The sequence below is a fragment of the Muscardinus avellanarius genome, assembly GCF_963383645.1.
Source record: "Muscardinus avellanarius genome assembly, chromosome: 5".
NCBI classification, from domain to species: Eukaryota; Metazoa; Chordata; class Mammalia; order Rodentia; family Gliridae; genus Muscardinus; species Muscardinus avellanarius.
Window position 1 is genome coordinate 70540937 of NC_137790.1, and position 17034 is coordinate 70557970.

The 17034-nt window shown below is 36.2% G+C and overlaps 1 protein-coding gene across 3 annotated transcripts in view; it reads right to left on the minus strand.

Moving 5' to 3' along the window:
• RABL3 (RAB, member of RAS oncogene family like 3) overlaps positions 1 to 17034 on the minus strand; it is a gene marked incomplete at both ends in the record, with an annotated part of 51388 nt that overhangs the window by 15232 nt on the left and 19122 nt on the right. For all 3 annotated transcript variants that reach the window (XM_080696429.1, XM_080696428.1, XM_080696427.1), the window contains 2 exons: positions 7306 to 7420; positions 11221 to 11350. In XM_080696429.1, the coding sequence (XP_080552555.1) occupies positions 7306 to 7420; positions 11221 to 11350 (245 nt within the window). The remainder of the gene's footprint in view (positions 1 to 7305; positions 7421 to 11220; positions 11351 to 17034) is intronic.

The window sequence follows — 17034 nt, forward strand, 5'->3', positions numbered from 1 at the left end:
TATTTTGCAGTCTAACCCAGTGAAGGAGTAGCAGTGGCAGAGATACCACACCCTAATCGCAGCTCCCCATGGGAAAATGCCCAGCCCGGCACCCACACGGTCTCGTGCAGCCACATTAACTTCCTGGGTATGAGACTTTGCGATACAACCCAGTAAAGGAGTAGTGGCGGCTGAGATTACAACAGACTCGAGATACAGAGCACCCTAAGTAAAGTCTTCATGACCCAGGGAAGGCACAAAATTCTGAAATCATGGGAAAGAGGAACAACAGTAGAGCAATGAATGTCCACAACCCCAAATTATCAGAACCTGATAACAAAGAAATTCAGAGATCTCCAGAAGATCAAATCAGGAATATAACTGTAGAAATAATACAGGACTTTCGAAAAGAATTTAGAGAGAGTCTAAAAGAAATAAATGAAGCAATCATTGAGGTAAAGGCCTCAATTCAAAGTATAAACAATCAATTAGACCACATGGAGAATAGAATCATACTCCTAGAAGATGATCACTCCAAAAATGAACGCATAGTTTCTAATTTAGAAAAAAAAATCCGACAGCAGGAATTTGACATTGAAGAAATATGGGCCCATTTTAAGAGAGCTAACCTAAGAATAATTGAAATAGAAGAGGGAAAAGAAGGTGAAACCAAAGGGATCAATAATCACTTCAAGGAAGTAATAGCAGAAAATTTTCCAAACATAGAGCAAGAGGTCAATACACAGGTCCAGGAAAGTTATAGAACTCCCTTTAGACAGGATCAGAGAAGAGGATCCCCATGCCACATAATTGTCAAAATGACCAATGTGGAAGCCAAGGAGAGAATCTAAAAGGCAACAAAAACAAAAGGCCAAGTGACATTCAGAGGCAAACCAATTAGAATCACTCAGACTTCCCAAACCAAGTCATGAAAGCCAGAAGGGCATGGAGTAACATATTCCAAACTCTGAAAGAAAACAACTTCCAGCCAAAAATTTCATACCCAGCAAAACTATCTATTAAATTAGATAGGGAAATAAGAAGCTTCCATGACAAACAGAAACTCAAGAAATTTATATCTTCAAAACCAGCGCTATAGAAAATACTCAAAGAGATTAACTACAAAAAAGAAATAAGTAATACACACCAGAACCAGAAAAACAAGATTTTTCATCCAGCAGACAACTAAGCAAAGAATATATTCATGTGTTTATAGGTAAAATCTTTGGAGATTCATTAGTTATATCAGTCTTTTACCTATTTCTAAATCGTATTTCTAAATTGTATTGTTTGCTTTTATTGTTGTTAATTTTTAGGATCTCTATTTGGAATATTAATATACCTTCAGATATAGCAATTGGAAATATTTTATCCCATTCTATCAGTAACTTTTAACTCTGTTTACATTGTCTTTGGATGTATAATTTTTTTTATTTTTTAGGAAGTTTGTTTATTCTTTTGTTGCCTGTGCCTTTGAAATCATATCCAAGAAATCACTGCCAATTTCAGTGTTGTGAAGTTTTATGACCCAGGTTTTCTTCTAAAAGTTTATAGGCTTAAGATTTACATTTAGGTCTTTTATCTATTTGTATATGGTGTTAGGTAAGGGTACAGTTTTATTCTTTTTCATGTAATTATTATTTTTCAACAATATTTAGTGAAAAAATTATTATTTCCTTCACCAAAAGTTCTTGGAAACTTTGTCAAAAATAACTTGACCATATATGGAAGAAATTATTTCTAGGCTTTTTATTTTACTCCACTGGTTTATATATTTGCCTTTATAGCAGTACTACACTGTTTCAATTATTGTAGCTCTATAAGGTTTGAAATCAGAAAATGTGTATCTTCTACCTTTGTTCTTTTTCTAGATTATTTTGGGTATTTAGAATTCATATTTCATGTTAGGATAGATTTTTTTCTGAAAAAAAAAAGTATGATAGTTTTACCTTAAAAAAAAAAAAGAAAAAATACCCTCTGGTAAGAAAGAAAGCAAAAAGAAATACTGAAATGTTATCTCTAAGTGATCAAAAGTTTGATATCAGACAAATGAATCTGTTATGTGAGATTATCATTGTTAATTTTGGATTAATTGCTATAATATTAGATGTCTACCACTAAGCCAAGCATGGGAAGGAGGGATGGGGAGGGAATTGTGTGGTGGTTGGGTAGGGGCTAATTGGGCGATGTGTGCATGTATGTCTACACAAGTTTTTATCCCACTATGATGTGTGAATACAGTGTACCAATAAAAAACTTGGAAAAAAAGAGAATTTCACAGTAAAATTCACATCAAATTAGGGATAGAAGGATATTTTCTCAATCTTAATAAATGATATCAACAACATAAAAAAATCTACAGTTTACATCATACTACTGTAAAGACTGCTAGCTTTTCTTCTCAGATCAGGAAGAAAGTAGAGATGTTCACTCTATCACTTCTATTTAGTACCACACTAGGAGTTATAGCTAGCGCAGTAAGACAAAGAAGTCAATAAGACAAAGAGACTGAAAAGGAAGAAATGAACGTGTTAAGAACACCATAGAGACTTCCGGGAAGATGGCGACCGAGAAAAGCGGGGCTTAAGAGCCCTGCTAACAACCAATCTCCATTACCACAAAATCAGCGCCTTTCACAGCACCATCACCAGAGAAACAAAAAAATCACCAGGCTCCAGAGAGAAAGCGACTGAGAACAGAGCTCAGAGCCACACAGGAGATACACGCGCCCGAGGACGCAGCAGCAAGCGCCATATTGCCGGCGGCAGCGGCGATTTCACCGGACGGCTATAGCAAGCCGAGGTGAGCCGCTGCGGAACAGCCAGGCGGGATTTCTCGGCGAAGGAACATCTAAAGCTCCCAGTGGCTGAGCTCAGCACACGCTGCAAGGATTCAGAGTGGAAATCAAAACCAAGAGGAAATACGCCAGCCTCACGGCTGAGGACGTGGCAGCGGCGCCATATTGCCACCGGCGGCGGCAGCAGCAGCGAATTCACCAAGTCCAGTACAGCTACATCTGCGTACTCAAGAACAGTGAGTCAAATTGCGGGCCACAGAGGAGAAATCCCAGTACTGTACTCCCTGGGACTTGACCCAGTGGGGGAGTGGCGGTGGCAGAGATATCACACCATAGGAGAACGTGCAACCTGGCACCCCCCACAGTCTAAAGCAGCCTCTATCGACTCTCTGGGTCGGAGACTCTGTGATACAACCCAGAAAAGGAGTAGTGGGGTCTAAGATACTACTGACTCGAGATCCAGAACACCTTAAGTGAAGTCATAGTGACACAAGGGAAGAACCCAGAGAAGGTACAAACTTCCAAAATCATGGGAAAGAGGAATAATACTAGAGCAATGAATGCCCACAACCCCACAACATCAGAACCCGATAAAACAGAAAATCAGAGATTTCTAGAAGATCAAATCAGGAAAATAACTGTAGAAATAATAGAGGTGCTTCAAAAAGAACTCAGAGAGAGCCAAAAAGAGATAAAGGATGCAATTAATGAAGTAAAGGCCTCAATTCAAAGCACAAACAACCGATTAGACCACATGGAGAACAGAATCTCGCTCTTAGAAGATGATCATTCCAAAAATGAACGCATAGTTTCTAATCTAGGAAAAAATATCCAACAGCAGGAATCTGACAATGAAGAAATATGGGCCCATTTTAAGAGAGCTAACCTAAGAATAATTGGAATAGGGGAGGGAAAAGAAAGTGAAACCAAAGGGATCAACAATCTCTTCAAGGAAGTAATAGCAGAAAATTTTCCAAACATAGAGCAAGAGGTTGATACACAGGTCCAGGAAACTTATAGAACTCCCTTTAGACAGGATTGGAGAAGAGGATCCCCACACCACATAATTGTCAAAATGACCAATGTAGAAGCCAAGCAGAGAATCTTAAAGGCAACAAAAACAAAGGGCCAAGTGACATTCAGAGGCAAACCAATTAGAATCACTCCAGACTTCCCAAACCAAGTCATGAGAGCCAGAAGGGCTTGGAGTAACATATTCCAAACTCTGAAAGAAAACAACTTCCAGCCAAAAATTTCCTACCCAGCAAAACTTTCTATCAAATTAGATGGAGAAATAAGAAGCTTCCATGACAAACAGAAACTGAAGGAATTTATGTCTTCAAAACCAGCACTAGAGAAAATACTCAAAGAGATTAACTAAAAGAAGAAATAGGTAACACACACCAGAACCAGAGAAATAAGATTTTCCATCCGACAGACAACTAAGATTGGTTATCTGTGGAGATTCATTATTTATGTTAGTCTTTTACCTATCTCTTAATTGTATTGTTTGCCTTTATTGTTAATTTTAAGGATTTCTAGTTGGAATATTAATATACCTTCAGATATAGCATTTGGAAATATTTTATCCCATTCTATTAGTAACTGTTAACTCTGTTTACATTGTCTTTGGATATACAATATATATATTTTTTTATTTTTTAGGGAGTTTGTATACTCTTCTGTTGCCTGTGCCATTGAAATCATATCCAAGAAATCACTGCCAATTTCAATGTTGTAAGGTTTTATGACCCAGATTTTCTCCTAAAAGTTTATAGTCTTAAGATTTATATGTAGGTCTTTTATCTATTTTGAGTTAATATTTGTATATGGGATTAGGTAAGGGTCCAATTTTATTCTTTTCCATGTAATTATTATTTTTCAACAATATTTAGTTAAAAGATAATTATTTCCACCACCAAATGTTCGTAGAAACCTTGTCAAAAATAACTTGACAATATAGGGAAGAGTTTAGCTCTAGGCTTGTATTTAACTCCAATGGTTTATATATCTGCCTTTAGAACAGTACTACACTGTTTCAATTATTGTAGCTTTATATGGTTTGAAATCAGAAAATATATATCTTCTAGCTTTGTTCTTTTCCAAGATCGTTGTGTGTATCTAGAGTCCATATTCCATATTAGGATAGATTTTTTTTTTCTGAAAAATAAATATATAAATATATGATAGTTTCACCAAAAAAAAAATAGAAAAAAAATATTCTCTGGTAAGAAAGAAAGTAAAAAGAAATATTGAAATGTTATCTTTAAGTCATCAAAAGTTTGGTATCTTATTCATAATTTTACACATGTTCAAGTGTAGACCCTTATTAATCAAGACCGGCCTTCCTCCTCTCCTATCTTACCATCCAAACTTAGCTAGTATTTCCCCTTCAATATCTGGAGTCCCACTGATGTTCTATGTGTTTCCTAGTTTGGGCATATTAGAGGAAACATATGTATCTTCTTCTTCTGTGCTTGGCTGATCTCACTTAACATAATGTTCTCCAGGGCTTTCCATCTTCTTTCAAATGATATAATTTTGTTCTTCTTTATGGCTGAATAGAATTCCATTGTGTGTATTTCCCACAGTTTTGCTATCCATTCATCTGTTGATGGTTAACCTGGACAACCATTGGTGGGAGGGGGGAAGGGAAAATGGGGGCGGGGGGGGAGAGGGCACCAAATATAGTATAAATGTATACTATTTATGTTCAATAAAAAATTGTTATAAAAAAATAAAAAAAATAAAATATATTTACAACAACAACAACAAAAAAAGTTTGGTATCAGACAAATGAAACTCTTATGTGAGATTATCATTTTTAAGTTTGGATAAATTGCTATAATACCAGATGTCAACCACTAAGCCAAGCATGGGAGGGAGGGATGGGGAGAGAATGGGGTGGGGATCGGGTGGGGGCTGACTGGGCGATGTGTGCATGTATGTCTACAAAAGCTTGTATCCCACTATGATGCATGAATACAGTGCACCAATAAAAAATTAAAAAAATAAATAAATATTAAAAAAAAAAGAACACCATAGAGATCCTGCTATAAAACTCTGGTCACAGGATATAAAGCCAGCAATCAAAATAAATTGCATTTCTTCATTCTAGCTATGGACAATTTGAAAATAAAGTTTAAAAAAATATACCATTTAGCCAGGCATGGTGGCACACACTTGTAATACCCACGCTTGGGAGGATGAGACAGGAGGATCGTACAGGTTCGAAGTCAGCCTCAGCTACTTAGTGAGGCTCTAAGCAACTGAGTGAGACCCTGTTTCCAAATAAAACATAAAATAGGTCTGGGAGCATAGCCTGGAGATAGAAAGCCTCTGGTTTCCACCCCCAGTACCAACCCCCCCAAAAAATATCATTTATAATAGCTTCAAAATACTTTGGTATAAATATAAAAAAATGCACAGAATTGATGTGCCCAAAAGCACAAAATGCTAATAAAAAAAGCCACAGAAGATCCAAATAAATGGAGAGACATTGTATTCATGAATAAGGAGATACAACAAAATAAAGATGTCAATTTCCCCAATTTAATCTATAGGTTTAATTAATTGCAGTCAAAATCCAAGCTGCTTCTCAAATTTATGTGGAAAGACAAATTAACTAGAATACTTAAAAATTCTGAAAAAGAGCCAGGCATGGCGGCACATGCTTGTAATTCCTGTGCTTGGGAGGCAGAGACAGGAGTATCGCGCAGGTTCGAAGCCAGCCACTCTGGTTTAAGAGACCCTGTTTCCAAATAAAAAAGTATAAAATAGGTCTAGGAGTGTAGCCCGGAGGTAGAAGGGTTTCCAGGAACCCCAGTACCACCAAAAAAAAAAAAAAAAAAAAAAAAAAAAAATTCTGAAAAAGAGCTGAGCATGGTGGCGCATGCTTGTAATCCCAGCATTTGGGAGGCTGAGGCAGGAGGATCACGGTTCGCGGACAGCCTCAGCTACTTAGCGAGGCTCTCCACAACTTAGTGAGACCTTGTTTCAAAAATAAAAAAAAAAACTATAAACTAGGGCTGGGGGTGTAGCTCGGAGGTACCATGCCCTTGGGTTCCATTCCCAGTACAAAAAAAAGAAAAATAATTCTGATAAAGAATGAAGTGGAAGGAATGATGTAGACCCGTATAAATATGGTCAACTGACTTTTGGCAAAGGAACAGAAGCAACTTAAAGAAGATAATCTTTTCAACAAATGATGTTGTAACAATTGCACATTCAAATGCAAAGTTAATCTCGGCCAAAACCACATTTCTTATATAAAACTAACTTAAAGCAGATCATAGAACTAAATATAAACCTAAAACTCGAAACCTACACGATCTTGAATTAGGCAGTTTTTAGACTTGATATAAAATGATTGCTTTGTGAAAGACAATGTTAAGAGAATGGAAAGATAATCTATAGTCTGGGAGAAGATATTTTCAAATCAAACATGTTACCAAATGTTATTTTTGCCAAGTACATTCTTGTGATTGTTATAACATTTCAAATCAACTGTAAAGTAATTCTGCGCTTACCCATTTGTCACCAAAACGCCAGTTGGTACCAAATCCCTGTTGAGAGCTTCTGATAACCAACGATTCAAGTTTTGCGATGACTTCTTATTTGTTAAGTCATGTACTAAAATAATACCTAAAATAATCAGAGGAAATAATCTCGGTATTGTAATAACTTCTCTCCATTTCACAATGGCAAAATGAAGCTTACTAGGTACAAGTATTATGTGGCTTAATCAATCTGGCATTCTAACTAGTATAACCAACAAAGACAACTATTTTAATATTTCCTTTATAAATAATTAACTATAAAACTTTGTCAGTTATATAACTTTAAAAATTCTAGATAGGCTGACAAAATATCATTGAACATTTATAATGTCTTTTCTTATTCTTCATTCAATTCTTCCATAGTGCCTACTCTCTGCTTGTTCCTACTTACAGAACCCATCAGTTGAAACTACTTAAGTATAAATTATATTAATTTTAAAAAGTTATATTTTTTCTGAACTGTACATGGGTCTGCCACAGATGTCAGTAGAAAGATATAATGATATGTTACTTATAGTCACTAAAAATAATAAGAAGTAATAAAAATATATTATAAAATGGTACTGATTTACTTTGTATAACTTTTTCCTTGGCAGATAAAATACCATTCTGTAGATTACCTGGGCCTGATCTGCTTGAAAGTTTAATTTTCTATACTCCCAGACCTATTTTATATTTTATTTGGAAACAGGTTCTCACTAAGTTGCTGAGAGCCTTACTAAGTAGCTGAGGCTGACTTTGAACCTGTACGATCCTCCTATCTCAGCCTCCCAAGTGCGGGGATTACAAGTGTGCGCCACCACGCCCAGCTATTTTTTTATTCTTTATTTTGAAACAGGGTGTCACTGAGTTGCAGAGAGCCTCACTAAGCAACTGAGGCTGTCCATGAACCACGATCCTCCAGTCTCAGCCTCCCAAAATGCTGGGATTACAAGCGTGCGCCACCACGCCCGGCTATTTTGTTTTGTAATAAATGGTTAGCTATGTAAGCTTGCTATATGTAAGAGCTTTGGTAAACAGAGTGGTGAAAGAAATACATCCAATGAGAGAGTAGGAAGAAATAATCAAGTATAGATATTAGAAAATACATGAACTTTTAAGAGATTAAGAACAAATAAAATGTATGAGCTTCAAAAATAAAAATACAATTAAGGAGAATCAGTTAAAATCCCACACAAAAAGGTAAGACAGGTAATCATTACAATACGATAGAGACAACAGAAGAAAGACTTTAATGCCTACTAGAATTTAGAGTATCGCTGTACAGTCAAGAGAGTATAGGTTTTCAAACTCCCAACCCTTTGCTATATTACCCGTATTAACTTTAGGAAAGAGGTATGAAACTGATAATTCCTTCATTCTCAAATAGAGGACTCATCAATTTGAAAAAGAAGAGCAAAAGAGTATTAATTTGCTTCTCTAGTTTTTCAGCCATCGGTGTAACTAAGGTGCCTGAATTACGTATATCTTGACTTGTTCCCATGGCTCAGATAAACCTGTATCTCTTCTGGTCTCTTGAACAAATATCTGAAACTTTCCCCATATCCCTCTGTACTCACTGTACCTTCCTCAATGAGGGATTCTCATTGGCATCAAGAGCATAAACATAGTTAATATTTATTGGGATGTATATGCTAGATGTCGTGCTTTATATGTGCTGTCTAATTTAATTTTCAGAACAGTCCTATGAGGTAAGATTACTATTATCTCCTTTCTACACATGAGGAAATGAAGCTCAGAGAAGCTAACTTGCCCTCAGTAACATTTGGTAAGTAGGGTAATTGGAATCTGCACTCAAGTAGTTTGACTATAAAAGACCAGGGTAAAGAAGAATAAAATCTCATTTTAGGGCAAAGAAATGGCATATTTTCTCCCTTTCCTATTTCCCAGCTAAAAAAAAAAAATACAAAATGTATGGGTGAGACTTTGAGTTGAGAAAGTAAAAGGATTATAAAGGCCCAGGTTGGCTATTAGGTAGACAAGGACAAGTCTACTTTTTGAATATCTCTGCATAAGTCTTTTGAACTTTAAGGGCCTTTGGATACCCGTTTTCCTAATTCTTTCTCTTGGATTTGGGATGAGAGTTTTTGCTTTGTAGAATATGACCTAGAAGAGTCAAAATGAGGCCCAGATAAAAGTAGTCAGAATGACAAATGATAAGAACATGCACTAATTTTAAGAGAAAGAAGTAGAGTCACTTCATAGGTTTCCTGCTGATTTTACTACCCCGCTCATCAGAGTGAGAAGGTAGAATACTGAGGGAAGGAAGCTACTGATTAGAATAAAGGCTGCATCTGAATGGAGTGATCCTTGTGCTCTGTTACATAGGGTTGTAGATAAAGAAGCTTCAGTGCTTCTACCCTGAGAGATGTTCCAAGAGTTGAGGTGAAGAACATGAAAATAAATTTCAGGTTTTTTAATAAACAAGATTTTTTTTTAACTTTAGAAAAGAGAAATATATTTCAGTCTTATCAGTAAAATCAACATAGGATACATGAAACTTTTTTCAATGATATTAAAGGAGGAAACAATTTACTAATGAATAGTAGGTACAGAAGAGATAAATGATAATGTCTCCTTCAGCACTTAAAAATCTGTAGCTTCAGATTCCATGGCTACTATAAATAGTCTTTACCTGTATTACTTATTTATCATTTTTATCCTCCCTCTGTCTCAGATTAGATTGATAGCTACTTGGACAAATGACTTGACTAATATAAGTTTATCATCTAATTTTAAGTCTTAACCAGGTTTCATTTCCTTTTCTCCTTTTCTCTAAGAAGCCACCTCATATTATAACAGTTTAATTTTCCTGATTTTCTCATTTATATATATTCTATTAATTTTGCCATTATCTTGTACTTTCTTGCATGACAGTGGCATATATCAGTGTCATCTTTTAACTATGTTTTATTTCATTTATGTTTTGTTTCTTTAATTATATTGTGATGCTTTTAGATAGAATTCTGAGCTAAATGAGACATTAGTCTGAATAAACACAAGTTGTTAGTATCCTACAGAATGGACCCAAGAACCTTCTCTGTTTTGTAGTATCCACAACACCTTAATGATATACGAAGATAATGAAAGAGGAATATAAAGAAGGTAGGTATTGAATAAATATATTTACCTAAAATCAAATGAAATCTAAACACAGTATAAATAAAGTTTTATCAGTGACTACACATTTGCCAGAAGGAAGAGGTGAGATGCCAAAACTTTTGGTATATCAAAGACAAGTTAAAATTTTATTTCAAAATAAAAATTAAAAAATAAAAAGAAAGACAAAGCTACAGGCAAATCAGATGATAAATGGCTTACACAGCACTCCATGAACTACAATTATATCAGCTATTACACACCTCTATTACATGCCTCCATCTGGATGTCTGCTTCACATACTTAAATATTTATAACTGGATGAAATTTCTCAGTTCCTAAAAACACCCTTGGGCAGTTCTTTATAATTACATAGGACTCTCTTTAACTGGTAGATGAAAGAAATCTCTCTATCTCTGGATATCTGACTTAAGGCTTTGGAACTCCTCCTTATTCAGCTGTCTAGAGAAATAGCGTTGTAGGGACAGTGTTTCGAAAGTTCCATGCTTTATATCAAGTACTAAAATACAATTTTATTTCTCAATATTTAGTTTATGATAATATAATATAAATAGACTTTGACAAAGCAGATGTTTACTGTTCTGAATCACATGGTTAGAATCTAGAAATATAAATTGGAACATACCATGTGTATTTAAACTAAGAGCTGTGAATATTTTAAATATTTTTCAAATTAGAATGAGTCTGGCATGGCACAACGTTTCATATCAGATTATCTATACTCTTAGACTGCTAAAATATGGTAGAAATAAAAAAATGCTTTACCATTTACAGAGTTGTAGAATACTGCTCTTGTGCTTTTCACACTGCTGGCACTGCCCACAGATCCTCCAATATCCCATAATTCTATATAGTAAGTCTTTTCTTCTGGGGTTCCTTCTTTATAGTCATGAACCTAACAAATCAATCAATTAAAATAATTATTATAGCCACTAAACAAAACAGTAAGCATCTCATTCAGTTTATAGCACTGGACTTTCCATATCAGCATTATTCTCTGACTCTAATCACTACCTCCTTTCTTTTTTTTTTTTTTTTTTTTTTTTGTGGTACTGGGGATGGAACCCAGGGGCCTTCTACCTCCGGGCTACACTCCCAGACCTATTTTATATTTTATTTGGAAACAGGGTCTCTTAAGCCAGCTGAGGCTGGTTTCGAACCTGCGCGATCCTCCTGTCTCAGCCTCCCAAGCGCGGGGATTACAAGTGTGCGCCACCACGCCCGGCTACCTCCTATCTTTCAATTATTCCAACTCTAGTTACCATTGACCCTAGAGGACCCTAGAGTTAACTGACACTAACATTTTTTTGCAGTTCTCTCTTCCACTTTCAAAGCTTTAATTTCTTCCTTAAGCATACATACCATGATCTAACCTTATGATAGCTTCTCTGTCCCTCTCTCACACTGTATTCATCTGACAAAACTCCAATCCTGGCTATAGCCACCTCTCTCCTTATTCCATGTCTGAGCCAGCTAACTGAATGTGGAGTTCAGAAAAACCCATATTCATGCTGACTGAATTCATTTTAAATTCAAGTATACTTTGGAGCCATTCTTCTATCAATTCTGTAGTCCATCTACCTCTTTCTTCATCCAGATAATTATTTCATACTTTCTCTTCTTTTTCAAGCTTCCGATATCTCTTCCACATGCAATAAAAGCTACTAACTTTGTTTCCTAGGACAGAATCAATATAAAACTTCTACAACCTGATCTTTCCATATCTACTTACCTCTCCACATATATAGTCACATCATCTACTTTTCTTCCTGCTATCACCTACGCTGCCTGTGCCACTATGGCTAAATATTCCTCTGTACATAAAGTCTTATTCCATTTTTTACTCAAAGCTGTAGTTACACCAATTCTCCCCTTTCTCTCTATTATCATTTTTTTCTTTCTCTGTTAGATAATTCTCACCCTCATATAACATGCCATAATGTCCCACCCTTGTAATGGGACTGAACCCTAGGGTACTCTACTACTGAGCTAATCCCATCCATCCATCCATCCATCCATCCATCCATCCATCCATCCATGCATCCAGCAACAGGGTCTCACTAATTTGCCTAGGCTGGCCTAGAACTTGTAGTTTTCCTCCCTCAGCTTCCTGAGTACTAGGATTACAGGCGTGAGCTACCATGCCTGGCAATTTTTCCCATCTTAAAAAGTATAACCTTCTCGTAACTTCACATCTTCCTCCAGCTACCGTACAACTTCTCTGTTCCTTTTCATAGAATAGCTCTCCAGAGAGTTATCTATTTTAAGCTCTAACTCATCTTTTTCTGACATTCTCTTTTGACCTCATTTCTATGAAACTTTCTTCCTTATCCCACTGATCATTCCTGGCCAAGGTCACCAGTTATTTATACATTGCTAATTCCAAAGGTTAAGTAACAGTTTTCATTTCACTCTACCATTTGACACAACTAATCACTTCTTATGCGTTGCAATACTTTCTTCACTTAGCTTCCAAAATTTCATACCCTTCTGGTTTTCTTCCCACCTCACTGGCTAATTCTTTTCAGTCTCTACTTGGATTCTCCATGACCTCTAACTATTAAAGTGCCCAAGGTTTAGTTCTTTAGTTTCTTATCTTTTCTATCAACACTTACTCTTTTGGTAATTTCACCTACTCATGATTTTATTATATTATTTATTTATTTATTTAGGTGGTACTGGGGATCCTGGAAACCCTTCTACCTCCGGGCTATACTCCTAGACCTATTTTTTACTTTTACTTGGAAACAGGGTCCCTTAAGCCAGCTAGGCTGGCTTCGAACCTGAGCGATCCTCCTGTCTCTGCCTCCCAAGCTCAGGGATTACAAGTGTGTGCCACCACGCCCAGCTATATTTTTTATTTTTATGTGAATCATATTGAAAATGGCATACATTCAAACTGTGCTTGGTGCCCCCCACCATGTCCCTTTTCTCCCCTCCCAACAATGAGTGGCCGGGTTGACCATGCTACATTTACACTTATTTGAATCCAGTTCCTCCATTAAATAATAACCCCAGCCTTCTTCCTCTCCTACTTTTCCTTTCTAGCTTTGCTGAGGTTTCCCTTCCATTATCTGGAGTTCCTCTGGTATCCCTAATACTCCCTAGTTTGGGCATATTAGAGAAAACATATGTCCCTTCTCTTTCTGCACTTGGCTGATCTTACTTAACATAATGTTCTCCAGGTCTTTCCATCTTCTTGCAAGTGGCATGATTTTGTTCTTCTTTATTGTTCTTTATTGTCCACTGTGTGTATTTCCCATAATTTTGCAATCCACTCATCTGTGGATGGAGACCTAGGTTGGTTCCATATTTTGCCTATTATGAATTGTGCTACATACTCTTATGATTTTAAATGTTATCTTTATGTTGATATTTTCTAAATTTATATACATCTCGGGACCTCCAGACTACCGCTTCCACCAGACTAGAATCTGGATGTCTAACTGGCACCTCAAATTTAACATATCCCAAAATAAGTCTCCAATCTTCCTCTCAAACCTATTCCTTTTGATTTTCTGCTTCAGAAAAAGGCAACTTGGAATAAAAACTTAAGAGTGATCTTTGATTCCTTTCATACAGCACATCTGACCTGTCAGTAAATCCTGTTGCTTTGATCCTAAAAATATATCCAAAATCTGTTCATTTCTCACTACCTCCACTATTACAACCTAGGTTGAAGCCTTTATCTCTTTGCCTGAATTAACGTATGGTCTCCTGACCTGTCTTTCTAGTACAGACATCCCACTCCATTCCCCATTTGTCTTGTATAAGGTAGGTAGAAGTCTCTTTTTAAATTCCAAGTTAGATCATACCACCATTCTGCTCAAAACCCCCAATGCCTTTCTCACTCATAGTAACTCCAAAATATTCATTTTCATGGTCTAGACTTTACTGCCTATTTTAATGACTCAGAAACAAACTCTGACATATGGCAACCAGATTAATGTGTGGTGGTTTAGGGGCATATATCAGAACCTTCTAAAATTTGTGTTTTGTTTTTAGAAATATACATGCCAGACTTACCAAATCAGGATCTTTGGGGTAAGTTGTAGGCATGCATATTTTAAACAGTTCTTTAAGTCATTCTGCCATAATCTTCTAGTTAAGAACTGCTGATTTAATAGAATGGCACTATTCTGATATCAAGAGGCCTATAGTTTTTATTGCCATGGATCATCCATAGTCTCTTTGAGCCTCAGTTTCTTTGTCTATAAAATGAAGAAGTTGTGTTATGTGGTGTCTGTCTGTCTGTCTGTCTGTCTGTCTGTCTGTCTCTCTCTCTCTCTCTCTCTCTCTCTTTAGTACTGAGGATTGAACTCAGGGATGTTTAACCTCTGACCTAGAACTATAGCCCTTTTGAAACAAATTCTCCCTAAGTTGCCGAGGGCCTTGCTGAGTTGTCAAGACTGGCTTGGAACTTGCTATTCTCTTCTTTCTGCCTCCCAAGCACTGTGATTACAGGCCTACGCTACTACATCTAGCTGTTATGTGCTTTCTAAAGTATTTATAGTCCTTGAAATAATAACAAGAAACAGTTCAGGAGCTAAAATACACAAAAACTCACTATATTCAACAGGATGCTTTACACTTTTACTTTATTCACATTTTTTTTTGTTCAAATCCTTTTAGCCAAGAAAAAGTTTAAATGTGGTACTGTATATATAGCCACACTGATATTAAGAATATAAAGATCAGATTGATAAGAAAAATATGACAGAAAAATGAGAATAGCAAAGTCATTGTAGTTGAAGGCCATATTGGATAATAAAAATCAATCCTGTATGTTATAATAAAAAGTACCACTTTCACAACATGGCATAAATGATGTTATCATGCCAAACCATCTAAAAAGGTTATATTACATGAGTTATATTTAAGAAAACAGGGAAATATATTTCTAAACAAAATGGTTGAAACAATAAATGACGCTATAAGGAGAAAGTTTTCTGTTGCAGAAAACTCAGCCACTTCTGTGAAGCTTTCCTGATCCTGTCCTCCCTCTACACACCAATCAGGGTAGGTGAGTTCCTCCTTCTGTTTGTTTTCTTAACATCTGTACATTTCTCTTTCCACTGACCACACTGTCTTATTTATCTTCTTATAGTTCTTCTATTAGACTGAGCTTGAGAGCAGATTATTTACTATTTATCTTTGTAGCTTTAGAAAATAGCATAATTTCTAGCACATATTATATGCTTGGGCATGTTTATTAAGTAGATGAATCAATTTTGGATATCTCACCCTCCAAGGTTTTATTATATTCAGTTTATTAGTTTACTGTATTCTGGTTCTTCTTAAGTACAGTTCTGAGAATGAACTAAATTAGGACTACTAGAAATTTTAGTAAAAATTATGGATTCCTGGGCTATCCCTGAAGCTTCTGGGATAGGCCTAAAAAGTTTATGTATTTTTTAAAAAGCTCCCTACATGACTTTAATATATAATTAAGTTTGGAAACCATGGAAGTATACTACTTTTCCTCTATAATTATTTTAAATGTCCAATGTTGCCTCTTCTAAAAGGCTTTACTCTGCTTAGAATCCTTATTATGTAATATAATTTCCTGGGAGCATGCCCCTTTAGTCTTGTAATATACCAAGTCTGTAGGCTAGTACTATTTGTGGATAGATTGACCCACTGGTCTCTACTCCTCTCTATCATATAATATCTTCCCTAATCAAATCTTTTCATATTTACTTCTAGAATTGTAGGAGAAGGTGCTTTCTTTCCATCTTTCTCAATAAATACTGGATAAATTTAACTTGATTCACATGAAATGAGTCCTAAGAACTAAAAACCAGTAGCTAATACCTTGTAGCTATGACACATCTTTTTCATGGGTGAGTAATCCCTAATGGAAAGCATGACATTATAACAAGTATTGCTCATGATATGTGAAGTGGCACCGTGGTGCTATACTAAGAGCCCAACACCATGAGATAATACCAAACTATAAGAAGTGTGTTTTAGCCAGTCGTGATGGCGCACGCTTGTAATCTCCACACTTGGGAGGCAGAGACAGGAGGATAGTGCAGGTTTGAAGCCAGCCGCGCTGGCTTAGGAGACCCTGTTTCCAAATAAAAATATAAAAATAGCTCTGGGAGTGTAGCCTGGAGGTAGAAGGGTTTCCAGGAATCCCAGTACCACACACACACAAAAAAGCAGTAACAAAAAAAAGAAGTGTATTTTAGCCAGCTGTGGTGGTGCACGCTTATAATACCAACATTTGGGAGGCTGAGACAGGAGGATTGCAGTTCGCGAACAGCCTCAGCTACTTGGTGAAGCCCTATGCAACTCAGTGAGACCCTGTTTCAAAATAAAGAATAAAAAATAGGGCTGGGGGATGGAGCTCGGAGGTAGAATGCCCCTGGGTTCCATCCCTAGTACTGCAAAGAAAAAAAAGAAGTGTGTTTTATATTTTAATCAGGTCATCAAGGGTATGATACTTTAAATCATAAGATATCTTACAGCTTTCTAAGGAAAGATTTTCTCAACAGGAAACAATAGTATATGCTGATCACCAAATGGGAGACGGCAACACACTCCTCAATTTTGCTGCCTCTTTGCTGTTTACTC